Below are 27575 nucleotides of genomic sequence, written 5' to 3' on the forward strand. Positions count from 1 at the left end.
GACACATTGCTTGTGCCGTGCATATCTGTATTCTACAAGTCAGCTTTTTTGCAACAGATTTTAGATAAAAGGGAGTGTGAATTAAGAAAAGATATGATGAGTACCTTAGAACATCAGGGGGCAGCTTCATAGAGGCTAGGCTGACATGAGTGAGGCTGAAGGCTGAGCTGAAGAACTGACGGAACAGCGGCAGTGTGTCCTTCACTTTTCTACAGGGTAGAAAAAGCATGAGATGAAAAAGAGGAGACAAAGAGTACAGAAGTGATAGAGTGGGTGGGATGGGATGAGGCTGGCCACACAGACATGATGATGAAGTCACATTGTTGACACAGTGGGTAAATATGAGTGCAGTACAGCGCTGAGTACTGACACATAATGAGAAATAGAGTGAATATTGCTTTGGTGTAAGAGAGGGAGCAAGTGGGGTCAAATGATAGATAGCTCTACTTAAATATTCATGAGTCTTATCTATGCAGACAGTGCCGAGAGTTCTCATTTTAAACAATAGACACACCCACAGAGGGGAAACACAATGTTCTTGTGATTCCCACAAAGCTCATTTCTGATTTCCCATTAGGCAAGAGATCAAGATAATGACAGGCAAAGAAGAAAGAGGCAGAGAGAGGAAGGACAGAAAGAAAGAAAAGTAGAGATGAAGCCATTAAGAGAAACTTAGACATGATATCCTCTCAGATTTAGATTTATGGCTGCCTTTATTGTTTGGATAATCTTAAAGGTATGACTAACCTGTGGGAGAAGGAATTTTTGGAAAGGTTCAGAAAGGAGAGATCAGCACAACACCCCCTCAGAAGAGCCCCAAATAGCTGCATTAGAAACAGGGTGGAGACCGTTAATCCAGACTGAAGACTGAACACACAGATATGTTCGCCTATTTAACATCACCGGTAAACATTTGATTTTCCCCCAGACGTTAACTACTTACAGAGTCCACACAGCAATCTGTGCCTGACAGATCCAAATGGACCAGGCAGTTGGGCTGAGACAAAAAGAGATACAAGTTCTGCAAACAGAAAGAGAGAAAAAGAAACATCACGTTAAGCTGAAAGCATGGCATCAAAATAGAGCAGAATGTGTTTTTTGTTTCCAGATGGTTTGCGCTTTCTGACCGAGGCATCCTCTCCCGACAGGACCCCTGGGTTTTTGCTTAGGTCCAGGTGCAGGAGAGAGTTGGAGTACTCATCGCTGGAGCAGAGAGCCTGAGAGAGAGACGCCACTCCTAAGAGAGTGAGACAGAGGGGGGGAAGAAGGTGAATGTGCAGAAAAAAAAAGAGGGAAAGAGACAGTGGAGGGGAGACTGGAGTTGTACAATATTAAAACACTTTGAAAACATTTTGTGTCCCTGCATTATTGATATGCCTTCTGTACGCCGTAGGTATCACTGTGTGTAAATGTGAAGCAGTGCATAGTATTTGCCTGGTTCAATGCAATATTTAAATTCTCCGTTGGTCCAAAGCTAAGATGAGAGGGTAACAGGAGGCGTACTGGCTGCAGGCTAGCGGAAGACATCAAGAGTCAATATGGAGCCATTGTACGAACTAAAATATGACACAAAACTGCTCAGGGGATATAACCTCAGGCTTTAGAGAGTTTCTATTAGCTAAATTATAATAAAACCTCACTTCTGACGGCTGTTCAAATGACCACAACCTCATTAAAACAGCTGTTAGTGACTATTTTCAGCTTGATTGTGCTGAGTCATTGTTTTGATTATAGTAAAACTTTAGGTGGTGGTGATACTTTCATGACATAAACCGATTTTAGAAAAGGGTTAGGAAAAAAAGAAAACCTTTGGAGGTGAGTGAGGTCTTGGAGAGGTTGAGGAGACGAAGTCCTTTGCTGAGGCGACAAACCTGCTGGATTAGGTTGGAAACACCTGGACAACACAACATAAGATAAAAAAAAGATTAAAGGATCTGTATCACAACTAAGGCTACGTTCAGACAGCAGGTCTTAACGCACAATTCGGATTTTTTAGCGATATCCAATTTTTCTGTGCGCTTGTTCATATTACACATTAAATGCAACTTCTATCAGTTTTGAGTATGAACTGAATGCGACCCTGAAGTGACCCGCATGTGTAAAAGAGATCCTGATGTGATACATATTGTGTTTATGGAAGAAAGTGTGTTTTTCCCGCCGCTTCTCCTCCTGGGACATAGAACTGTGACATCTGTCGCATTTCAATAACGTAAAGGTCGGATAAATGTGACCTAGCCGTTCAGACTGAAGTTGCATTGCAAAATATTGGATAAGTATCGGATTTAGGACCACATATACAAGTGGCATGGGTCGGATTTGAAAAAAAATCGGATTTGTGCTGTTCAAACTGTCTTTAACAGATCGGATACAGGTCACATATGTGCAAAAAAAAACAAACAACAGAATTGGGCCACATTTGCCCATAGTCTGAATGTAGTCTAAATGATGCTTGATGTCATTTTGTGACCAGATTATTTTAGCGTACACATAATGAAGAAGAAATGTGATGGCAGTGCTTGAGTTTCTGGTCCTCAGACTTAATGTGTATGAAAAGTAAAGTGACATCTAGGAAAGTTAAATGTTCATGATACCTTGATTGTCCAGAGAGTTGTGGGCCAAGTTGAGCGAATGTATGACAGCGGCAGGGTTTTCTGACAGAGCAGCTGACATCTTTTGTGGAAAATCTCTGCAGTTTGGTTAAGAAAATACAGCATAAACATAAAGGCAAACAGTTTATATTGAAGACCAAATACACACATAAGAGCGTTTATGTGTGATAGAGGAGTTTATACTCACGATTTTAAACCAGCGTTCTCCAGAGTAATCTCTTCTAGGCTGGAGGATTTGCTGACAGTGTGCAGAACCTGCTCTGTGACCTCTGACCCCTAAAGCAAAACGTCTCGTATTTAAAAGCAGTTGCTCAACACACACAAAAGAGCATATCCAGCTAATTTATACCTACAATGCGCAAGTCTTTGCAGTACAGCTTAGTGAACCAGGTATTGTACGCCATTGAAGCCACAATCACTGCCAAATCCCTGTGAAAAATAAAACTGAGGTAAAATATTTTGGTCGTAATAGTGTGTGACTGCTCACTTCTCTGTAGTTTGTGGTCCCTCACCTGCTCTCCAGGTGGCTGAAGTCCAGCAGGTTAAATTCTCGGTTGTCCTGGGAGTGATAGATGGTGTCCACATCCTAGGAGCAACATTTGCCATGAGCTTGTTTGCTGCAGTATGTGACCCCCTAATTCTGCGGACAGTGTCGTACCAAACACTCAAAAGCACTCACAGCGACAAAGGCACAGTCCCACAGCTCTTACCCACTGCACTTCCTCCTTGCAGCTGATGCCATTATAGTCGCACAGAGCAGCGTAGGTCTCTGAGAAGCCTCCTGAGAGACGCAGGCGAGAGGGAGGATAAATAGGAAAGGAGAAAAAAAAAAAAAAAAGAGGATTTCAGATGATGTGAACAGCTGCTTCCTTCGGTGATAAACAGAGAAAAAGGGAGGAACGTGCAGACAGAAACGTTTGTCTAAATTATCAATCTGATATTTGTGTGACAGAGCTCTGTACGTAAAAAGAACATCTGGGAGGCCATTTGTGAAGAGCCTGAGCCAACTTCCTCTGAGTCTGCCAAGCGGAGCGTATGTGCCCTTATTTGTGTGTATACGTGTGTGTGAGAGCAAATGTGTGCAAACTCCCATGTTCTATGGTAACATCTTCCTTACCACAGGCCCTTTGGGTTTCCACTGAGGTCTCTGAGCTGGGTGAATACTTCCTGCTTCCCTCAGAAAGGTCACTGTCTGAGTGGCAGATGGAGGGGCTGCAAAGACAAGAAACAGTGAAAAAACATATTAGATTATTAATGCATAAGAACATTTTGAAGTAAACCAGCGGCTGATCTTTTTAAATAAAATCATCTTTTTTTCTATTTTGGGTAAAAGTGCTTTTATTTATTTTCTACAGATAGCTAGCTAACTATTCATTAAAATGTAAGGGGAAAAAAGTAAATTTTTGATTTAGATTTGCTCTAACATAAACAGCTGCTTGCTTTAATTTGTACAAAGGGCAGGTGTAATAAGCTGCAGCTTCAACCTGTTCCTTTTCAGTCAGTATTGTGTTGTTTTTCTATGAAATCTAATATCTTCTTGTGAATTACTGTTTACATAATTATAAAAAAGGCCAATAGATACTGAAATAAACTAACAGCATTAGGTTCAGTGGTAGACTTAAAGATCTGTAACATCAGAAATGTGGGCTTTAACACAGGTTTCATGAATTCAATGGTATTTATTGACTTATCTTATATATAAAACTGAGTTTAAGTCACACCCTGTGTAAATCTCATGACTGTGGGCCATCAGACACTTACGCAAAAATGGAGTTGTTGAATATTCGGGACAGAGCGTAATTGATATGGCTGACCACATGATTAAGATGGTCCCGAGACTCAAACTTCAGAGAGTGGCTGGACTTGTCAGTGTCGATGACAACCTGCACACAAAACAAAGATAGCAGTGATAGCTGCTGTGCATTCTTTTCTAAATGCTTGTAATACAAGGTCACTGTGACATAACCCTGTGTTATACAACTGTACAGACAATACTTATATGGAACACGGTAACAAAGAGCATAAGTAGATATGTACCAATATTAATGTTTACCTGGTGGTCAGGCTGGGAATTCAAAGACCGAATCTCCAAGAAGTTGAATGTAGTTTCTACCTGTTGTCAGAGACACAGTGAAGAAAATAAAGGTTTCAATGGGCACAATGAAACAAAACCTCATACTGTAACAGGAGCTAGAAAGCAGTGAGAAGTACCTTAGCGGGAATCTTTGGCGCCAGGAAATAGAGACGCCACGTTGTGAGAACCTAAAAACGGGAAATAAAGCAAATTGAATCAAGATTGCGGAAAAGTTCTCTCCACAGTCACACGCCTCATGTAGAGAAAATAGTCTGAGGAGTTTGTATGGTAATGATGAGAGGGAAATGAGGAGTACTTTCCATATTCATGTATTGATCCAGCTAAAAGCCCTCTATGTCAGAAACACATTGTCTGACATTAATAGATTAGAATACACCAATACAGCCTGAAAAATGATGGCACGTTGCAAAGTTTTAATCACATTTGCACTAATATGAGATGTAATTTCATTAGCATTACATTACTTCTGCTGTGGGCAAACAAGAGAGCAGCTCATACATTTAATTTGTGACACACAGCAGGGCTTTGAGCTCAACAGGCAATAATAAGAGTCATTTAGCATCTCCCCACAGCTTTAACATAATAATTTAAAGGAAAACAGCACATTTTATTAGCAAAATATGTCTTGACATTTGAAGTCAGAGGATTTGCTTCAGAGTCTGGGATGCTGGCCATGCTGGATCAGGATGCCCCACTATTTGTGTCAATGATTTGGTGTCTGTAGTTTAACAGGAAAGTCGCAGTATTAAGTTTCATGTTGATGCAAAGTAAGAGTTTATTTGTGCATCTCCATCAGATTGAGCATACGCAGCATTTCTGTGCCTGTATCCACTTATTCTCAGCATGGAAACATTTGTGTCATGCAGCTGTTGGATAAATCTGATTCTGCTCCTGATACTTGTTCATGAGCTACAACTTCTTTTTGTAAACACACCCTAAAAAAAGTCAGCGTCTGTCTCCATCAAGGCAAGCAAAGGGCAGTGATTCTTTGGCCGTTTTCCGCTCTCCACCAGCCCCTGAGTCCTGCCCTCTGCTCTTTTTCTTTTCCTCTTCTGCACCGTCGCTCCCAATCATTTACTCCATTCTCTCTGATGGTGCCGCTAAAACACTCCCTCAGGACAAAGCCCCCTCCATGTGCCCCCCCCACCCCAATGAAAAGCAGTAATTAAATTACAGCACTCCCTCAGTTGTTGTGTTTTTTTGGGTTTTTTTTTTGAGTGAGGCCTGTCAAATCCACACACTGACAGCCTCTACACCCACACAGCAAGTGAGGTGTCTGAAAACGTAGTCAGTCAAAATGTGCATGTGAGATGAAGAAGGAGAATGGGGAAGAGTGAGAGCAACAGAGGAAGAGAGGGAAGGAGCATTTGACTTCAAAGACTGTCTGAAGGAGTCGATTAGAAACACCAGATTGTATCACATTAAGGTGATGAGTTGGGGTTACGGTCGGTAGTTAAGAGACAGCGTACGGGTAAACAGGAGTAAATCATGCTGATGCAGCAGGAGGGAGACTTATCAAAGTATCTTACATCAAAGAGAGACCACATACACTTCTGGCTTAATGTGGATAATAATTAGACAGGAGTGCTGCTACAGGACCCATAGTCCAATCTTGTCTTGTTTGACAGTTTGGGTGTGGAGTCTGTATCAAATCATCAGGATAAATGAATGCAGCAACAGCAAAACAGCACCAATCCCCATGCGTAGTCTGATTCAACCTTTCAACTAGGACTGAATGATTACAATTTTGACAAATATTGGAATTGCGCTATGAGTTATGCTGCTAGCCTTTTTTTCCCTACTTCATTTTCCACGATCATATATTTGATGCGATTGTTGCCGTGGTTGATACTAAACATGCTTCCCTCCATTAGACTCTTCCATTAAACTTGGTCAAATTGTGATTTCACTAATATTTCAAGTTATTATTCAGAGAGCTTGAACACAAAAGACATTTAAGCTCTGTTTTCTATAATTTCCTAACCCAGAGCCTCTGATCAAACTCTAGTCTATTTTCCATCTTCTGCCAGCACCAGCAGGAGTGGGAACTCTTGCTTTCCAGTTCAGCTTTCAAGAGGAAACTATAAATGAGACATGGATTGGAAAGACATTATTGGAAAATGTTTCTGGTAGATATATCAAAGTGTCTGGATATCAAAGGCTGTACATGCAGAAACTCTCATAACTGCCCATCTTCACCACATGATGAATCATTAAAGCATCCATTGAGTAGAAACGCTGTTCTGCCAAGGCTGTGGATGAAAGCTCATTGGCTCTTCGGGGGATAACAGGAGGGGCAAGAAGTGTCTTTTAAACAGTATAAAAACCACACTGACTTAAGAGCAATTGGACAGAATTTTTTAAGCCTCATTCATGGTAATGCTGACATGTGGTTTAGTGGACATTCAATCAATAAAACCTGCTCTGTATGTTTCTCATGCAGGACGAGCTGCTGTACATATGAAGTACATCTGTCTGCACAGTCTACAAGCAGTAAGTCCACTACATGTTACACAGATCATGTTCCAGTGTCCAGGATAAGGGTTTTGTCCCTATTGCCCCAGATTTTATCATGATAGCTGGTAGAGCTTCACTCACTAAAATAGAGATTTCATGTCCCATATTCTCTGATGAAAGCACTCCAGAATCAAAGGCTCAGCCCCCTGCTGCCTCCACAGTGGGACTCACAGACACTGAGGCACACAGAAATCCACAGCCACTCCCACAGATACTGTCTATCCAATATTTATCCTGCCGAGGCAGATCCTGAAGAGGCGCACCGTTGTAATGCAGTTAAAAAGTGACCGAAGAATAAAGACCATCCCTGTTAAATCTCAGAGGGTCTCAGTCCTGCCTGCGCTGTCATGGTCGTCAACAATGCAACAGAGATCCATTAATAACACCACCGTGGAAGTTAACATCAAAGATACCATACATACATGATGCATGTGCCGGTCTGCTTATAGAGCAGGATTACCAAACTGTACATCAGCACCCACTGCTACAGCAGATCCCATTAACATAGCTCAACCTTCAGAAAGCACCAACTTACCAGTATTCTGTCCTCTGTTTTGCTGTTTTTGGTGTCAAGCTTAATGCCGCAAATAAACTTGATAGATGACTTGTCAATAATCTTCCTGATACTTTCTGTGGACAAAAATAAATGACAGATATGTAACGTCAGACAAACAAGAACAAAGAGGGCCCTTAAATCATCTCACTAGTTTTTATGAGCATTTTCAATATCAATCACATTACTGCTGGTGATGACAGATTTCTTATTCTGCTTTTCATACTTTACCAACAGCTACTTTTCCAACCTGCTGCCAATCTCATGGCAGATAAAATCATGCATGTACTTAATATAATACATACACTATCACTCTGTTAAAGTCTCCATTGTGTTCACATACAAGGTATAAAATAAAAAATGTTAAATATGTGTTGTGAATGGCACTTGAATCCCACCCACACAAGGATCACGACACACATCAGGTTACACAAATCAAAGTGGACACTAAACAAGCTTGACCTTTGGCTGGAAAGGCCTCTATCCACAGCTTCATTTAATAACTGAGGAACACGTCAGGCTTGTCATTTGATAGACATGTTTTGGCATTTCAGATAAAATTATTTGATAAACATTCAGCCTATAGGTGTCTTGATGATTATATTTATGATACAAACCTCTTCAATGAAAAATAGAACATTTTCATGCAAGATTGAAAGGTTTTTGTATATTCAAAAAGATATGTTAAAAATTTAATACACAACAGTCTTTAGAGGGAAACTGGAATGAAAGATAGGATGTCATGGGTTGGTTACTGATCAAATCAGAAATATAACAATATTTGTCTTCGGTCTTGCTCATGAGTTAATCACAGGAGTAATTACCAAGCTACTCTATCTTGTTGTATCATCCAAATGGCTCACAATATGGGTCAGTGACATTTCCCCCTCGCAGGAGAAATATGAACATGACACATCCGCGCTTCAGTTTCTGTGATTCACTGAGAACTGTTCCTGTCAAACAGAATCACTGTCGGTGCTGTGACCCCTGCCTTGTATACATACATAACCTGCCTGCCGAGCCACAGACAGCGGCTTCCTCACACGGCGGGAGTGCACGTACAATCACAGTCACACTATCATAGAAACATACAGTAGCTGGCAGGTATTACATGAGTCAGACTCATCATTAATGTGGCTCCACAGCATCATAACTGACGAGTTTATGAGAAAATCAATACTAAGCTGAGGTGCTAGGATTTGGAACTAGACCTTATACAGCTGTATTGCACAATAAAGGAACTTTTCCTTCGCAGAGTAGTGTTTATCCATTTATTCTGTGAAGTGAAGTTCAAATACATTGCAGCAGTATCTGAGGGTTGTACTTTATGTTAGAAGAAGAGTGCACTTTCTTCCGAGCTCTAAGGAAAACTAAATATACATGCTTTTCTAAAAATGTTGCTTAAAACACCACTGAACGAGTGAATAGAGACAAGAGATAGAAGACCTGATAAAACACTGAACTGACAGTAAGTGTGGCTCATCCAGAGAACAAGTCTCATTCAGATGACCTTGTGCAGGCCTGCGGACCACCAGGGTCACAGTGGCCCCTGTACTCCACCTGTCAATCAGAGCAGAGGGGCGGGAGCAGAAGGTGTAGCGCCCTGCAGGTGACTGAATGAAGAGGCAGGGATTCCACTGGATTAATCATCACAGTGAGCCTAATAGAGCCATTAGGAGTAATTAACACAGCAGCAGAGTCCCTGCTACCCTGAGCATGTGTGGAGTGGGTGTCTGTGTGTGTTTTGTGCGCGTGCGTTGCGCGCGCGTGCCCGTTTACGATATTCAATTCAGGACTAGTGCTGTAACTCTGACATGTGTAAGCTGTTGCTGTTTGAGAAAGAGGAATAAATATTTGTGCGTTCTGTCGCGCTGTTGGGTTTGTCTCGCTCATGTATTTTTGTTGGCAAGATATGGTGAACATCTGCCTTTATCAGTGCCCCACTCTTCACTTTCACACGCACGCACGCGCACGATCACTGTAGTGCCCCGGCTGGTCAGGCTGCAGGAAAACAAAAGATGAAATACTTAATAAGCTAGGGTTAAAGAGGAGAGACAGGATAACCCGGAAAAGGGTTAAACGTGCTGGGAACAAGCCGCTATCAGACCCAGGAGTACACACCATTATTTCCACAACGCCCCTTCTCTGTCTGGCCTAAGGCTGGGGGGGGGGGGGGGGTTATTACCTGATACTCCCCGTGGGGCACATTTAAAGCGAGGTATGTTTTCAGACACCATGCTTTGTAAATAATTCATGTGCAGATTAACTAATTCACATGCACTGAGGAGGAAGAAGGCATCCCGGAAAGCTCTTGGACAAAATGTAAAGGTGTAGCTCCTGACAATCATCCAATGCGTCGCAGCCTCCGCTGGACGCGCGGCGGAAAAGCATCCCGAGCCTGAACGCACGCGCGCACAGGGCGACCGCGGCTATAACCTGCAACAAGGCGAGGAGCGAAATAACCAAGCGGCCGTCTACCCACCTGTGATTTCCTTGTTCACACTGACGAACCCAGTGGCAGTGATCTCTTTAGTAGCCATGTCTGTTTCTCTCTATCGCCACCCCGCCTCCTCCTCCTCTTCTCCTCCTCCCCACTGGCCCTCTCTCTCTCTCTCTCTCTCTCTTTCTCAGAAACGGACAAAAAGGCTGGTCTCTCTCCCAGGCATTCCAGCAAAGCATCCGACTGTCCGACGCGCTTCCTGGTACAAACCCTTTGGATGTAGGGAGGCTGAATGTGGGAGCGACGGGAGTTAAAGGGGGGGAGGGAGGAGGGACGGGCCCAGAGGTGGAAGGAGGGGTGATGGAGAAGAGGGCGGGGATCACTGAGGCATAATGAGGCAGCTGTAGTTACCTGAAGCACAGAGCACAGACAAGTTACAGATCCAAATCCAATAGAGATGGTAAAAAAGTTGATGGGGTGCAGAGAAAAACCAAAGGAGGCAAATAATGCGACTGGGGATTATGATTCCCCTCATTTCATTTATGAAAACTTCATCTGACTGTAACTGATTGGATTAAACTGAATCAAACAGTCTCCAAAGAGAAATGAACATCCATGTCCTCAAGTGTTGGATATGGGAAATAAAAGGAGGTTATAAATATAGCAAACAGTGGATGGCATAACAGAACAAGCAGAAATAGATGATTAAAAATGGAAAAAATTCTCAACGGGCTGGACAAAAAGAGATTAATTTAGAGCAGAAAACAAAAAGTAAAGTGTTTGCATTGAGATCTTCACCTCTCTGCCTTTCTGCTTGTGCCAAGATTGTGTTGTCTGATGGCTCCGCCTGTTAAGTGGATAAGAGGGGAAGGAAATGTCCCCACCAAGATGACCATCTCTGTCTGGAGTTTACAGTGATAGTCGGCCAAAACTCCTCCTGCAGACACTATCATTCTCTGTCACATAGCCTCTGAAACACCACTGCCTGGATTCGACCGTCGGATTACAAATACACACAATTTTAAAACCATTATAGTCATAGGAGCGTGGTGCTAAATTTCGGACACTTAAACATCCACAGAATGAACATCATCCTTATCTCCTCATTGCTGGGTGAGTATTCTGAAAGTGACTGACAGGCACACAGCTGCAGACAGACATCTACTCAGCAGAACTATGAGAAATATCTATGTGTTAAATGCATTTTAATTAACAACATTTTAAATACTCTAGTGACTGATGGAAAAAATAGTATCCCAGCACTTTAAAGAAGCGGCTCCACTCAGCTGTCAGCACACTGCTGACTACCCCTAAAGCTCTGCTCCATTATTTGATGCAGATATCAGTGTAGTATGCAGGGTTATAAATTTTACTCTGCTGTTAGCCTGCAGCTGGGAATTTCAGACAGTACTAAATTAAAATGATCTGCACAAGCCTGAATTTGAATTGAGCTAAGTGGACTGATTTGGAAGGGGCTGCCAAATTGCTGTGTTGGATACTCCATCCCTGACAGGCATGAGTTATGCTCAGAACTGCCTAGTCTGTCTAGTATAGTGCTATATAATACCACTGTATGTCTGTGTGTGTTTGTGTGTGGTATTGGTGTCTATCAGGGAAATACAGCAAATATGTTTACATTCCTTCTGCTCCCTTGGGGATGATAACTATCTAAGGAGTCTCATTAAGTAATACAAAGCTCCCCGCTGTCACAGTGTGTAGCATCACAGTACAATGACTCCATGTTATGTAATGGATGTGAATGGATGGTTTCATTTTCATGGCAAAATCTTAGTGAAGTAGGAGGGATTGATGTTTTATACACAGAATGGTTAACTTATTAAATCTGCTTGTATCTGTGCCACTATTTTAAAATGTTTTCTTCCTTATATAATTTGAAGAATCAGCAGTGGACCATAACTGACTATCTGATGTGCAGTCACATAGGAACAAGCCATCTGAGCTGCCTCTGGTGGTATTTTTAATGCGTTTTACCCCTGACCGACACAGAACACCGTAGTCTCTTACATCTAAGTATACTGTACTGAAAATGTCACTGATTTTCCCAGGAACAAACTGTGGTCCAAACATGAGACTTGTGTTGTCTGAACGTTTTCCGTCATTACAGGTGTCGCTGCATTTGTTCCAGGAGTTAACACATCTAAAGGTACTGGCACAGACAACAAACACAGACAAGTGGTGCCAGGCACAACAAACCCTGCACGTATTGTAGCTTATTTTTGCATTGATCCAGCTGATGTCATGTCTATGTGTATGCTGATGTCAGCATATCAATTGCCTCTATATATGAGCCAAGTTTTAAGTAAACTGAAACAAAATTTATGTTTTTATAGACATTTGAAATTTCACCCATTATAAGTAAATGAGAGAAAAAAATATTTAAAAATTCATAAAAAATCTGAACTTTGACCTACTTTTCCCAAAAAGTAACCACATCCATTCTGGGTCACTAGCAATGTATAAACCCAATTTGGTATGAATGCAACCAATAGTTTTGCTGCTAGAGTGTTACCTATCAAAGAAACAAAGAAATGAACAAAGAAACAAATAAACCGAACCAAAAACAATATCCCTTGCCTTCCCTTCGAGGGGCGGGGTAAAAAATACAGTACATCTGTAAAACTCGACATGCTCTTTCAGTGTATTGGAACAGAAAAAAGGTGAGAAATCTTCTCAGAAGACTTTGTGTCTTCCCGCAGAGGCTTTGAAGGTCAGTGTGTCAGTGTGGCCTCCGGGGTCAAGCATCCATCTTGGAGAGAGTGTGTTTCTGCAGTGCACAGTGAAGTTCAACTCCAGCTTTGTGCAGCTCTACCGGTGGTTCAGGCACACACCACACACTGCTCTATCCCTGAACCCCAGGCACCTGGTCTCTGGTGACAGCTACTCCATCACTGGGGTAACAAGGGAGGACACGGGCAGCTACTGGTGCCAAGCAGAGTGGAGGGAAGGCAACACTACCATGGTGTTTCTCAGCGAGCCAGCTACACTCGGTGTGTCAGGTGAGCAGCAGGAGCAGCAGCTACAACCTGCATTATGGCATCAGATTACCCCTACTTCACATGACAAAACACACAAGGACAGAGAGGTTACTTTGTACAGACCAGAGTAAGTGATGTACAATGTGTGCAAGCATTTTAACATCAGTTTCATCTCATGAATACAACAGTTGTTGAATGTATAATGTTAATCACTACAATGTCATTTGTAAACCCATTATGCAGGATGCAAAATATGTCCTTTTCTTTCTGTCATGCCTTTAAAAGTCAATTATCAGCTTTAAACAGACTTCATGTCGTGTGAATGTTGCATTTTGCAGCAGTAAGAACATACTGTACAGAGTTCATGGTTCAAGGCAGGTTTTTACAGTTTTCTTTGAGTTCCAAAAGATCACAGCATGTGTTGGCTGAGCATTTAATCCTAAATCAATAAAAAAAAGAGCAGCTTACACAATCTTCAGCTTTTCTCTTAGCTATCAGTTTCCGAGTGAGTGATGCAGTAAAAGCAGCTGTTCTTGTCTTGTCAACATACACTGCTCCACTGCAATGTACAAATTGGTGATAAAATGAAGAAAAAAAAAACCATATGATATTTTAGTAAGGCTTTAGGCACTGCATACACTAGAGGAGGTGAACACTATTCTTCCAAAATACATTCCCTCATTTGGTATTTTGATGAGGGTGGCATGGAGCACTTTGGTTCCAAACCTCCCATAGGTGTTCAGCTGGGTCTGTGAGGGCCATAGCATATGAGTCACATCATTTTCATATTCATCAGACCCTTCAGTGAGCTCTTGTGCCTTATGGATGGATGCATTTTCACCCAGGACAAGACCACTCTAAGCTCAGCAGGTGTTTCCTGTCATTTGTCACCTATATGTATTCTACACACCTACGTAGATGTATCGATTATGTTCCAGTGTGACCTGTCAGTTTGCCACCAGGCACATTAAATGTCAGATGGTTTTGTGGTAATCAGGGGCAACTTCCTGCATCAGTCAGTACAGGAAAAATGCAATGTGATGAAAATAACTGTATCCCTTTCTCTCTCTTCCATCCATATCTCTCCTCCAGACCATCCCCCTCCCTCGCTAATCATGGTTCCCAGCACAAGGCAGATCTTTCAAGGAGAGCTTTTCACTCTGCAGTGCCCCATGTCTCAAAGGAACTCTTCAAGCTGGCTGTTGAAGCACTTCTCTGAGGATCGTGGGCCAAGGACCACAGATTTCCACACTGACCGTTGTTCATCACTAGGAGGTGCTGTTAATGCCAACAAGTCTGATGCTTGTGTCTTCTCTGCAGTGAATGGGAGCTGTGGACTGTACTGGTGTGAGGGTCCTGAGGGGCGCAGCAACACAATAAACATCACTGTAAGCTGTGAGTCCTGTGTAAGAATGCACACACTGGACACACAGGCAAAAAAAAAAAAAAACCTCAAAAGAAAGTAACTGCAGTGTGTGTGATCCATTCAAAATCAGTTTAAATATGCTGATAAAACACTGTATTCTTAAAAAAAAAAACAAAAAAAAAACTCAAAAACATTATATAAGGGCTTAAGAGTTACAGTGAAGCAATCAGTTTTCTTTCCCACAGATGGTGTCATCATCTTGAAGACTCCGGCCTCTCCTGTGTCAGAGGGTCACACAGTGGACCTGTACTGTCAATACAGGACAGTGAACCACAGTCACACCATGTTCTTTAAAAACAGAGCACACATCATCACTAATACCTCTTCTAGTTCAGATAATATTGTAAAGATGACTATTGAGAATGTGACCAAGGAGGACGAAGGCTATTACATGTGTGCATCTGAGGACAGAAAGATGGAGAGCGCTGAGAGCTGGTTATCAGTGAGAAGTAACTGGAGTCAGATGTTTTACATTTCACGATATTTATCATTCTCATTAACATTAATACATGAGAGATTTCTTGTTTGTTTGTTTTTGACTTTTCAGGAAATGCCTCACTAGATGTGACAGCAGCCTCCACTAATGGTAAATTCAGAATTTTACACATTCGCTTGTTAGTCAGATCTTATAATACACCCAAATGTCTTCCATTTAAGCTTCTTTCTAAACTAAAATATCCATGTGTTCATGTGGTAAATACTAAAATTAAAATTAATTCCATACAGACTGATACTATGGATGTAATTTGTATGTATAGCACTGAAAAATAGATCAGCGCACTAGCAAGAATCTGACAATAAGGCTAGTAACATATCAAATTAATTTCACTAATTACATTTTCTTTTGGTGTTGTACAATGATAAAAGTGCATTAATTGCATCAACATGCTGGTTTCAGATATTATATTCATTATGAATGTTTTTCCAGTCTTTCAGAGGGGTGCTTTCTTTTTTAGTTTATTTTTGTTAAATAGATACCCTTGCAAATTCTGCTTTTTGGTTTTCTCTCATTTGTTGATATTGTGAATGTAATCATATAGTTTTATGAATGATATCCTTCTGAATCATGTTTTATCTTGAGTTCATATATCACTTGAAACTGTGGCCATAAACAGATGCCCACTCTGTTTTTACTGTAATACAGCCAGTGTAATATATTAGTGTAAACATACGACAACATTCAGAATCAAACCTACATGAGATGAAGTGTCTATCACAAACCTACACATATCTAAAATATCTGATATCCATACAGTGTGTTTAAGGATCAGTGCAGTCACATAAAACATGATTTTGTGAAACTCAAGTGCATTAGAGCCTGACAGTGAAGAACTCTGCAACTGTTGATGTCTTAAGCTTTACAATGTAACAGCAAAACTGTTGAAAACTTATTTTTTTCCTCATTAGGTACCTGGAAGTGGATTATTGTGTCATGTGGGGTTCTAATTCTGTTCCTCATTCCTCTACTTGTTTGGCTCATTCGTCGCTACAGGTTATATGACAAAATTAACACATTTGTAGTTTGTTTGTCTCACTTCCTGGTATGAACTAAAAGTGTGAACTGCCTGCTGAGCAAATGTTTTTTTTTGTGTTTACTGAAGACACCAGGCCTTTTTCCCCCGTACCTGCTGCCCTGTTTCCAAAGAGGTCTTACCAGCTGTGGCACTACCTGCAACCAAACAAGACATGACAGAAGTACAATGGGACCTGTCCTGGATGGAGATGTCAAATCTGTTAGATAAGCAGCTGTACCCTAGTGCTTAAAAATTCCCCCTCCATTCAATAAAAGTCAATTTACAATGTGTGTTTACGAGCCAAAGTTGTGGCATTTGTGATTGAATATGTACTTTTTACAACTGATAATGTGAAAGCCATCGTTTCAAATACACAAAAAAGCAAAAGAGCTTGTATCTCTAAATGTATTGTGAATATTTCCTTTAGAAAGGAAAATGGGGGGGGGGGGGGGGTCATTTGAATTCTTTTTGTCCCTGGACCTTCACTGCATACATCTCTGCTTCTGCATTAAATACACTCCTAAGCTTTGACCTTTAGCTCTACACCAGCCCTCCTTTTCTGGTGCTTCTCCCCACATACACCTGTGTTCAACATTGGGTTTCCTTTTCTATATCCTATTATTTGTATACAAACAGCAGATGCGCATTTTAGACTAAGTCTAAGGAACTCTACGACTGTTTCTAATTTCACAAAGCACTTGTTAGTTTTAGAATCATGGATCCAAAGCTCTTATATTTGTCTCAGGATTATTGTGATGATATAGTTCACTGTATGTGTTTTTAATGTACACTCCTGTAACAAAAATGCATATGCATACCACCTGCTGAAGGATTAAAAGTTTACCTTCTTAAAGTGACTTTCTTTCCATTATTTCAAGTAGCAAATCTGTGGTAAAATGAATCTACCGATTGCCCCAATTTATTGAAATAGCTACGGATTTCACTGCAGGGCATTCTTATGACAAGCTAGAACATGTTAGAACAAAGTCCATGCAAAGATCACATCGCAGCATATGTATTATGCAGATAGTCTGTCAAAATGATCTAGGAACATGTCACATGAGTCTCAGTTGTCTCTGATCTGACTGCAGTGAACTGTCACACCGGAGATTAAAATTAATAGAAGGATACACTGAAGGAGGAAAAGCTGCTTTGTGCATAAACATCACAAAAGAAACAGACACAGGGACCAGTCTTATAAATAACTGACTGAAGTAAGGAATGATTTCAAAACTATCACCAGAAAGGTTTTAATATGTTAAGTTGTGCAGTCTTTATTGAAGTAATATGAGATGATGTGGTATTTTGGACAGCAGACACGTGCACATAGCTCACCTGCTCCACAAGATGTAGAAACCTGTTAAACCACTTTAGACTATCTTTGACATTTAGTCTGTGTAAAAACTCTGAAGGCTGATGTTGAAGGCTGATTTGTGTTGGAATAATTAAAACTTCTGCATTGGCATACGGTCAGATATGATAACTGGTCAGGGATTTCGTTTAATGCTTTATTTTCTCTTCAGGCAGATTATTTACAGGTGGAACGGTTCAGATGATGACATGGGTAGGATGATTTGGATGAGATGACATGGATGAGATGATTTTAAATCTTAAACAAAGGGAAACAATAACTGTATTACTAAAACAATTCCATACGTATTCAAGGATATTCAACTAACAATAACACAAAATATAACTCACTCAAGTGTGCATCCATCCAGTCTGTGCATTTAAGTCTTTGTCAGTTCTTCAGGCCACATGCTCCAAGTCAAACAAAGGGAAAAGAGGGTGATCTGGGCCTGATCCTTTCTCTTAAATGGTTGGGTGTGGCCTGATAGGTGAGGCAAGGTCCTGCCCCTCCCCAACCAGGAGGTAGAGTTTTTAAGTCTGTTTTGTTGGTTCACTGCTAGAGTGAACACCAACAGGAACAGCAGTTAAACACAACTGAGCGCCTGCTTTCTTAAAATATTTTACCAAGTGGGCAGACTTTTGACAGACTTCATTCCCTGTGACCTCTACAGACGGGGATATTCAGCTGGTAGTGAATCAGCTATGTAACATGACGACGAGAAAAATGGAAAATGATCCTGGTGAGTTAATGACACAGCTTTGTTGAGGATAAATGGGTAACCACACAGTGTACTGCAGCAGAGGACAGAATAACTCGAGAGATTCTTGTCTTGTCTTATGTGTTTACATTGAATTTTTACTGATGTGTCAGTTTAATATCTTGATTTTACATCTGAGCAAGGAGATTTGTTTTAACAAAGAAACTGCAACATGTAAAAACATTTACTTTGCTTCAATTAAGGTACAAAGAAAGGCACAAAAAATACAATCCGACAGTCTTCGCACCCATTTATAGATCGACAGTCTTTACAGCACACACACACACACACACAGGTATGTGTGAGACAAAACCAGTTCGACAGTATTCTTTCAGCACAGACATCTTATTTACGGACAAAACTCCGCCCCATCACGTTCTTCTAAACACTGAGTGGAAAGGACATTAAAAAAACTTCCTTGTACTGTACTTCTATGTACTTAAAAAAAGCAACATGGGGGTCTGTTGTAACTACATAAATATAACATGTAGGTTCTATTATATTAATTCATGTTTAGTGGTTAAACATTCTTAAATCATGTTGTTTTAACATGACATACAAAATCCTTAAAACTGCAAGATTCCTTTATATCAACAAAACCTACTTGATTTAGGAGGGTATCCCATCTGCAACACCCCTCCAGAGCAGAAGGTGGCAATTATTTAGTCTAGCCCTTACCCTACCCTGGCTCTAACCCTAAATCTCAGGTTTACGGGCATCATTTAGTCTAGTTCAGATCTAACCTTAACTTTAATCCTAAATGTAATGATGTAATCTAGATCTGTTAGAAAAGGCCACACTGACTCATGATGTTTCAAAATGGCTGCTTGAAGAACAGGTGTTCTGGCTGATTACACCTTCAACCACATTGGTAGAAGAGCTTAAACACACCTGTGGAGCCTTATGGATCTGGAAGACTTAAAGTAAAGAACCATAAAAAAAAAGAAGTAAGGAACTGTGACAGAAGGGGAGGTTTGAGAATCTTTAAGGATCGAAGAACAAAGCCGCAGGTTATAATTGAATGATTGAACTTACTATACTGTTGTTCAATCAGCATGGATAAATTTTGTCGTTGTACTACATAAAAATAATGGTGTACCTGCCCTATTAAAAGAAGTTATCCATAATAGTTATAAAAGTTAACGTGACCCAAGACAATGAAGTCAAATCCCTCCTTAGTAAATATGCTGAAACAACTTTTACAAATTAAGTTGGACCCATACATTGCAAATAAGTAAAAGTAACTCCAATACTTTATGCTCACTCAACAAACTTACAATTAGTTGGTTCAATAAAATTGTGTCTTGCTAAATGAAAGCATTTTAATTTGGTGGAAATCCTTTCCATAATTTTATTACTCTCATCCAACAGATTATTTTTTGTGTACAATACAAATAAACTATTTAGTACAAATTTTGCTAAATGTACCATTGCTGCCAGTGCAGTGGAGTTGTGTGGTTTATGCAACTCTCAGGTTCAGGTGTCAGTGTATCATGGGATATTTTTATCACACATCACACCACACCTGGAATGGAAGATGCATCATTCTCACTTGATTTTACTGGTCTTTCATCATAGCTTCTTTTTATTTTGCCTAAAGTTGATTTATTTTTGTTCAGGGTCATTCTAAAACTGTTTCAGTCTTTTTATTTTGTGTCATATTCAGTCTCTCCAATAACAGGGAATGAAAGGATAAAGTCACAAATAGCTTTGCTACACAATCCCAAAGGAACAATAAGACACAAATTTACTAGAGCCCTAGTCTTCTGTCACTCATCCAAAACAACAGAGACATCTGCAGTGATAACCTTGTCACTCCAGTTATTGTGATTTTCTAAGTTAAGCTCACATTCTGACCTACTTTTATGAAGCATGTCTATAACCATTTAGTGAATACACAAAAAATGTGGTTTTTGAGCCAAGGAAGTTACTGAGAAGATGACATTTTGTTGCAAATCTCATTGTTTATCTGCATGTTTGGCTGACATTGTGAAGTTATCCTTTGCCCTCCAGGAGAGTTAAAGAGGATCTCTGTTCCGGAGGTCAGACTTATCCTGATTGGTGGACGATGGGCTGGCAAGAGCTCCTCTGGCAACACCATACTGAGAAGTGAAAGGTTTGAGTGTGGCCGAATCAGAACAGTGCAGTCTGAATTAAGACATCAAGATGTTGAGGGCAGGACACTCATTGTGGTCGATGCTCCAGGGTGGAGCAGCTCCCTCTCCCTCACTGAGATCCCAGAACTGGACAAGCAGAGGTTTAAACTAAACCCGTCCAAATGTTCTCCCGGACCACACGTTTTTCTTCTCGTCATTCCTATAGACTCGGCCTTCTCTGTGGAGCAGAAGATGACCGTGGAGGAGCACATGAAGCTTTTGGGGGAACGTGTTTGGAAGTACACCATGGTGCTGTTCACGTGTGGCGATTTCCTCGGGGAGAAGACGATAGAGCAGCACATCGAGAGTGAGGGAGAAGCACTCAAGTCAGTAACAGAAAGATGCAGGAACAGGTACCATGTGTTCAATAACAAGGAGAGAAGTGACTCAGCCCAGGTCACTCTGCTGCTTGAAAAGATAGATGAGATGGTGCATCACAACCACAGCAGTTACTACGAGACTGATGAACAGACTTTGAACATCATTAAAGAGAAGCAACGGGGGGTGATGGAAAGGGCACAACATAGACGGAAGAGGACAGAGGAGCAAAGACAACAGATGAAAAGTCTTATTTCAGGTGAATGTGACAGGAGATGGGATTTTAAAAATTATTTTTTTAAAAATGGTCAAAAATGGTAATTATAGTATTATTTAGTAAATGTTATGTAAAGTATTTCATAACTACACAAATAGTAGCTTAGAAAAGTATCCAAAAAGTAGTAGTAGAATTTGTTTTATACACCAGCCAAGTTACAAATGGGAATTTGAAGGTTCAGTCTGTGATGTTTAGTGACATTTAGTGGTGAATCAGCAGACTGCAACCAGGTGAATACTGTTCTCCCACTAACAATGAAAAAGGCCCTTATTAGAGCTAGTGTTTGGTTTGTACCCTCTGATGTTTTTTTTTTTTAAGTTAAGGAGATATTAACTCTGGTCTAACATAGTAGGTGCCAGTAATGCACTTTAAAAGCAGAGTATGTTAACATTTCTCAATTGAGTTTGTTCAGTTAGTTCTTGATCTCTTCAAACTTCGACCCTAATCTCCACTCAGTGACAGGGGGAGTGGGAGCAGAGGCTCAGTGAGCAATAGACTGAATTGATCCTGAGCGTGACCAGCATAGGAAGAGAAAATCTGTGAAATAGATTTCCAAAAACACAAACACACCAACACCTTTACAAAACTCAGGGGGATTATTTCAGAAGTAATGTGTATGCTTCTCCCAGAAGTTTGTCTTTCAGAGAGACCTGTGTAATCAGAGTTAGAGGGTAAAGGCTTCTGCAGGTGAATACACAGCACACTAACAGAGGGTCAGAAGTGATGATTATGTGATGATGGATTATTATAGATGGAGTCTATCAACAATTCTTAAGGAAAATTCTATAAAATGTACCTTTAAGGCTGTAGGCCACTACATATGAAAACAGAAAAAAGTAGAAAACAATGGGCTTTATACACAGCCCCACTACTTCCTGAACTTAAAGCAGCTCCTTTATTTCCTGTCTTTCATTATTGAACACACTGATTAATCCAGGTGTGCCTGCTACTTCTTGTTGTGACTACTGTGGTCAGGCACACCTGGATTAATCAGTGTGTTCAATAATGAAAGACAGGAAATAAAGCAGCTGCTTTAAGTTCAGGAAGTAGTGGGGCTGTGCATAAAGCCCACTGTGACTGACTCTATGGAGGTGGCCTGCTCTCACTGTAAGGCAACAAAAACACAATAACTGTGACACAGTGATCCCACAGAGGTTATACACATATGAATAATTAATGAAGATGATATTCCATCTCTGTAGATCCCCCCACATTAATCTTACCTTCTGAGCCATTAAAATTTGATTCTCTTTAAAAAACAGTGCTTTAATCCCTAATTACTCCCCTTGTTACTGTCCAGCTTTATCATGACAAAATGTGGATATCTACTGTGGGAAAATGGTTACAAGTAAAATAATTTGAAAAGTCAAATAAATAATAATAATAATAATAATAATAATAATAATAATAATAATAATAATATTAATAATAATACATATAAATGCCTGGGTAATTGCTCTCTTAAAAACAATTAAACTGTTAATACATATGTTCATGTCTACATAATATTAACATTTACAAAAAATAATTGCATTTAATGTTTTAATGATAATCAAGTTTTCATCAGTGCATAATCACCCACAAATAAGAATTGCTATATTTGTTACTTTAAAATGAGCTGTTTATATCTACAGATAGAGTGGGTCTCCAGGCTTCCTCTTATTCTTTTTTTTTTTTTTTTTTTTAATAGTGGATGGTCCCCAAAGTTAAGGTGCATTACCATAAACTACTGTTTGAATGTGGACCAAATTCACCACTTTCTTAACCAAAAAGCAGCTTCATAAAAGAGGGAGAAGCAAGCAAATCATTTGCTTGTAAGGGTGACACTAGATACCAATAAATATTACAGACTGAATCTTTCTGACTCATTTGTGCGACCTAATTTAATGTGGCCTCTTGTTCATTTTCCAAGTAGTTTGACAACATTTATGATTTGCTGTAAAAGTTTTGTTTTGTCTGACAGAAGAGGCGAGAACCATCCAAAAACTCCAGATCATACTCTTGGGAAGTCGCAATGTTGGGAAAACTTCACTTGGCAATGCCATCTTGGGAATAAAAGAGCGAGAAGATGGGAAAAGAACAGCCGAGTCAGTGGCCCACCGGGGGTTCGTAGGTAAAACTGAAGTGACTCTAGTTGACACACCCGGTTGGTGGAAAGGCTTCCCTGCACTTGACACTCCTGAAGCTATCAAAGAAGAAGTGATGCGCAGTATGTTTGTGTGTCCCCCTGGGCCTCATGTCTTTCTGCTGGTGCTAGACGCCGATGCATCCTTTAATGCCAAACACTTAGATGCAGTGACAACACACTTGGAGCTTCTCGGAGAAGGAGTGTGGAAACACACAATTACAGTTTTCACCAGAGGTGACTGGCTAGGAGCACACACAATCGAGGAGTATATTGAAGGGGAGGGAGAGGCCCTGCAATCATTAGTTGAACAATGCGGAAACAGATATCATGTCGTAGACAACAAGAATGCGGATGATGGCACTCAAATTACTGAGCTGCTGGAGAAAATCATGGGGACTGTTGCTGCAAATGGCTGGAGTCATTTTGTCCCAGATGACCAGATCCGTGTGACCATTGAAGAGAGACGAATAAGAGTGGAACAAGGAGCAAAACAGAGGCAAAGTCAAGTCAAGGCCAAAATGCAAACTTTCAAAGGTACATTTTTGTCACATAGCATCAGTGTCACAAATAAATTAATTTAGTCTTTACAAAGCTAGTTTTAAATTATGGGCAAAATTAAAGAAATATAATGATATATATCAAGTTCATGACTTAACTTGCATGAACTATCAGTAATGAATGAGGAACATACATTGATCAACCATAACATTATATCCACTGACATGAGAAGTGGTGATAACGTTATTTAATTCATGGAAATGGAGGATGGAATGGAAGATATTAAGCATCAAGTAAACAATTAGACCTCAATGTTAATGTGCTGGAAGCGGCCCTAGTGGGTAGTGTATAGACAGTGACGTTTAAATGACTGGGTCAAAGCATCTTCAAAATTCCAGGTCTTGCTGAGACCTCCTGGTCTGCAGTGGTTAGTACCTACGAAGAGCATTTTCATGCAAGATAAGCCAATTTCAAACCAATCATGCATCTGTGGGAGGTGCTGGACAAACAAATCAAATCACTTGGAGGCCCATGACTTCATAGATTTGCTGATAATGTCTTGGTGCTGGATACTACAGCACACCTTCAGAAACACTGTGGTGTCTAGGCCTCGGGTCAGAGTTGTTTTGACAGCAAATGGGGGATGTACACATTAGGCAGGCGGTAATGATGTTATGTTCCCACAGATGCTTGAATGGTTTGAGATCTGGCTGTCTTTCCTCAGACCATTTTTGGTGGGTAATAACCTCTGCAGACTGGGAACACACAACCAGACCTGCAGTTCTGGAAATGCTCTGATCCAGTCATTTGGTCATCACTATTTGGCCCATTTTGCCTTTATCCAACACATTAAATTTGAGGACTAAATGTTCCCTTGTTACCTAATATATCCCACCCACTGAAATGTACTATTTTAACATGATCATCAACATTATTACCAAGGCACCTGTCAGTGGTCAGAATGTTATGGCTATCCATTGTATAGTATCATAGTTTCAAATGTTTTAAAGTAATTATCCAATTGCATCATCAGTTGTTCAGTCCTTTGCTTGATGACTGTTTATCTTTTCAGATTCCAGAAATAAATTACAAGAGGTGAGGCTTGTGCTGCTAGGACAGAAGACATTTGGAAAGAGTGCAACAGGAAATACTCTCCTGCGCAAAGAAGTGTTTGCCACCTGTCAGAATGAGTATTGTCAAGTAGAGGAGGGGGAAGTTGCAGGCAGACGGATCACAGTGATCGACACTCCAGGCTGGTACATGAATGTTTCTCAATGCAATCAAAAAACAGATGAGGAGATTGTCCGCAGCTTGTCGCTGAGTCCACTGGGGTTCCACGCAGTCCTTCTGGTAGTTCCACTGGACCTGACGTTTGGAGACGTTCAGCTAGCCACCCTGGAGGACCACATAAACCTCTTTGATGACAGTGTCTGGAAACACACCGTGGTTGTGTTCACATATGGAGACAAACTAGCAGATAAGTCTGTAGAAGAACACATCGAGAGAGAGCCCCATGCTCTAAGGCGGTTGGTGGACAAGAGTGACAACAGATACCATGTGATAAACAACATGAAGAAAACTGACCTTACCCAGGTTACCAAGTTGTTTGAGAAGATAGAGGAAATGGTGTCAGGAAACAATGGGAGGCTCTTTTGTCCTGACATGAACATGGTCCATGTGAGACTTGAAGAGAAATTCAGCAGAAGGCAACTGAAATATGTGTTGAAGCAGCGATTGGAGGAGGAGTACAGGAGGAGAGAGGTGGAGCTGAAGAAGGACTTCATGAAAACACTCGTCGCGCTACAAGCTGAGATCAAGGAAAATGTGACAAGCACTAAACACAAGCCACTGGGTGAGTATTTTTCTATAACGGAGATTGATATACTGCTTTGTTTATCGTATCGATATGTTTTAATATGTCATTGTGATGAACAATTGTTAGTTATGGCCATTGGCCAAAAGAAGAAGGAGAGCAACATTGACTTAAAAATCAGCCAGATGATTGAAGAGCTTGAGAAGGACATTGCCAGATCCAGCCAACATGTGACTAGCAGCATGGAGTTTTTAATCCCAAGTTGTAAGTAAAAAATAGAATAATAATATCCAGCTTTTACAATGACACATTAAAATCTGTGTTTCATATTTATAGTGAGTGGAGGCAGTCCAGTACCATCTGTCCATTCATCTGAGCCTTCACTAAGACGGAAAAAAGCAAACAGCAACTTTGACAAAGTTCTGGGTTGGCTGTCAACACTGAAGATCAGCACGAATATGGAGAACCAGCTGACCCTCAACTTCTCTCAAACGTCAGGATACAGATCAAATCTACCGCAGGATGACTTTGACATAGACACAACAGATGATATTCCTGATGATTGATGTAAATAAATGTACAACAAATGCTTTGCAGTAACGCACAACATACACCAAGGGAATTTATAGCAGTGAAGGAAAAGGGTAAAACCAATATGACATACTTATAATATAAGGGGATTAGCGCTAAGCTTGTGACTAAAAGCTTCAGTTGATTCAATACAAAATGGATCTGGATGAAAACTAAAACAATCACTTACCTCTGTTTCATTACTTTTGTTTGTTTGAGAAATACACCTAATCCTCACAATCTGACACAGTGAAGTGTATTTACTGTCACTGATTCAACTGTTTTCCTATTTGCTATCTTGATTTGAAGAAGGGATTATTAGGTACATTTTAGAATTTAATCCAAACTGAAAACTATATGAAATCTTCCAGTAATATACCTCTGTATAAATACCATTTTGCAACATGTAAAGGTCACAATTCCTTGATATGCACATTTAACATTATCCTATATTGTTCTAAACCTGTTGGTAAAGTAATGATTCACTATTTGTTTGTATCTAATGTACAGTATGATTCACAGACTTTTGATCTGCTGCTTTATTTACAGACAGAGTAATTTCCTTGCTAAATTAAATGAATCTTTTTGGTTCAATCAATTCAATATCAGACTATATTTTACATTTTCCACAAATAAATGAATAAATTATTAACTGCACCCATTTAATTCTATGAGGACAGTCAGACTCAATTGTACAGAAAGTCCAGTCACCATGTGCAGTATATCCTTACATATTGTATCATTATTTTTGTTTTGCCCTTTTAAGATGCCCTACTTAGTGTTTTTTTTAATATCTGTAACACAGGAATGACAAAACACACTTGAAAATGTTATTTGAAGCACTGCTTTAACCCTCAAGCCTTAAGGTATCTACTCATCTAAAATGATTAACAACCTTTCCACCACTTAATCTATGAATACATTTAAATAATTCAGATTAAATGCAGTCTCTCATCTTTTCAGTGACATCTGACGCGTGTTATTTGGATGTTCAGAGACAGGGTGTGAACATGGAAAATTCATCATCTTCTGCAACACTGATTCATCAATAAAAAGTGTAGTTTGACAAATGGCAGTGACTGTCGATGCTTGTTTTTATGTTCTGTTAATGATATAATTTGGTGGAAAAATTGACTTCTTTCTTCTGTTTACTGTTTTGATACATTAACCTTTGCATTTACTTTCAGTTTTTCTAGACACTTCCATAGTCAGTAAATTAAATATTGGAAAAGGCTGAAGACAATATGGAAATAAATGGTGATGTATGACTTTGGAAATGTTAAATGTAGAGAAACTAATTTGGAAAGTTGTCCACAAGACAAGGTGTGGGAATTGTTTAGTCAACTTCTTATACAGGGTTGTCATATTGGCCTAAAAATCTTCAGAGCTGAATTTTCAGTGTTTGGGTTCGTGTTAGTGAACATATCACTCTTGTTCCTACCAGGGGGTGCAGGAAACAAATCCAGTTAAATACGCGTGAAGGCTAAAAACACACAGCTGTGACTAGTATCGTTTGCAGTAGCCGCCTCAGTTATTACTCTAAGGACCTTATTGTGC

At 40.2% G+C, this 27575-nt stretch overlaps 3 protein-coding genes across 6 annotated transcripts in view; 2 read left to right on the forward strand and 1 right to left on the reverse strand.

The window, feature by feature from the left end:
• The window catches only part of LOC115418082 (capping protein, Arp2/3 and myosin-I linker protein 3-like), a 28566-nt gene extending 17739 nt beyond the window's left edge, over positions 1-10827 (reverse strand). For both annotated transcript variants that reach the window (XM_030132394.1, XM_030132393.1), the window contains exons 1-16: positions 10257-10827; positions 7757-7851; positions 4821-4871; positions 4663-4722; positions 4371-4492; positions 3727-3821; positions 3320-3390; positions 3122-3195; positions 2963-3038; positions 2797-2885; positions 2592-2686; positions 1808-1894; positions 1128-1237; positions 944-1021; positions 748-824; positions 105-209 (exon numbers count right to left, since the gene is read on the reverse strand). In XM_030132394.1, the coding sequence (XP_029988254.1) occupies positions 105-209; positions 748-824; positions 944-1021; positions 1128-1237; positions 1808-1894; positions 2592-2686; positions 2797-2885; positions 2963-3038; positions 3122-3195; positions 3320-3390; positions 3727-3821; positions 4371-4492; positions 4663-4722; positions 4821-4871; positions 7757-7851; positions 10257-10314 (1343 nt within the window). In that variant the 5' untranslated portion in view covers positions 10315-10827. The remainder of the gene's footprint in view (positions 1-104; positions 210-747; positions 825-943; positions 1022-1127; positions 1238-1807; positions 1895-2591; positions 2687-2796; positions 2886-2962; positions 3039-3121; positions 3196-3319; positions 3391-3726; positions 3822-4370; positions 4493-4662; positions 4723-4820; positions 4872-7756; positions 7852-10256) is intronic.
• Positions 10828-11134: 307 nt separating this feature from the next.
• LOC115418084 (carcinoembryonic antigen-related cell adhesion molecule 1-like) lies at positions 11135-17015 on the forward strand. 2 transcript variants are annotated; one of them, XR_003935253.1, is made up of 8 exons: positions 11135-11327; positions 12340-12378; positions 12932-13231; positions 14303-14605; positions 14822-15078; positions 15184-15222; positions 16044-16128; positions 16238-16290. XR_003935253.1 is itself a non-coding variant. In XM_030132397.1 (8 exons), exons 1-8 carry the CDS (start codon positions 11297-11299, stop codon positions 16398-16400), a joined length of 1224 nt encoding a protein of 407 aa, XP_029988257.1. In that variant the 5' UTR covers positions 11139-11296; the 3' UTR covers positions 16401-17015. The 2 variants fall into 2 exon arrangements, 1 of the variants encoding a protein (XP_029988257.1); XM_030132397.1 differs by having other exon boundaries at positions 11139-11327; positions 14822-15085; positions 16238-17015.
• A 1045-nt stretch (positions 17016-18060) lies between these two features.
• LOC115418083 (GTPase IMAP family member 8-like) lies at positions 18061-26024 on the forward strand. Of its 2 annotated transcripts, none has more exons than XM_030132395.1 (6): positions 18061-18240; positions 20272-20991; positions 22973-23671; positions 24708-25487; positions 25578-25712; positions 25785-26024. In XM_030132395.1, exons 1-6 carry the CDS (start codon positions 18210-18212, stop codon positions 26012-26014), a joined length of 2595 nt encoding a protein of 864 aa, XP_029988255.1. In that variant the 5' UTR covers positions 18061-18209; the 3' UTR covers positions 26015-26024. The 2 variants fall into 2 exon arrangements, with proteins under 2 accessions (XP_029988255.1, XP_029988256.1); XM_030132396.1 differs by having other exon boundaries at positions 22976-23671.
• Positions 26025-27575: the final 1551 nt, after the last annotated feature.

This window comes from Sphaeramia orbicularis, chromosome 4 (genome assembly GCF_902148855.1).
Source record: "Sphaeramia orbicularis chromosome 4, fSphaOr1.1, whole genome shotgun sequence".
In the NCBI taxonomy this organism is placed as follows: Eukaryota; Metazoa; Chordata; class Actinopteri; order Kurtiformes; family Apogonidae; genus Sphaeramia; species Sphaeramia orbicularis.

Excerpts from the sequence above, each read along its gene's own strand:
- LOC115418083 (XM_030132395.1), top strand. The coding sequence starts at position 18,210 with ATGACGACGAGAAAAATGGAAAATGATCCTG. Across the intron at positions 20,992-22,972 it reads GATGAAAAGTCTTATTTCAG|AAGAGGCGAGAACCATCCAA; the intron begins GTGAATGTGACA and ends TTTGTCTGACAG. Across the intron at positions 25,713-25,784 it reads GGAGTTTTTAATCCCAAGTT|TGAGTGGAGGCAGTCCAGTA; the intron begins GTAAGTAAAAAA and ends TCATATTTATAG.
- LOC115418084 (XM_030132397.1), top strand. The coding sequence starts at position 11,297 with ATGAACATCATCCTTATCTCCTCATTGCTGG. Across the intron at positions 13,232-14,302 it reads AGCTACACTCGGTGTGTCAG|ACCATCCCCCTCCCTCGCTA; the intron begins GTGAGCAGCAGG and ends TCTCTCCTCCAG. Across the intron at positions 15,223-16,043 it reads GACAGCAGCCTCCACTAATG|GTACCTGGAAGTGGATTATT; the intron begins GTAAATTCAGAA and ends TTTCCTCATTAG.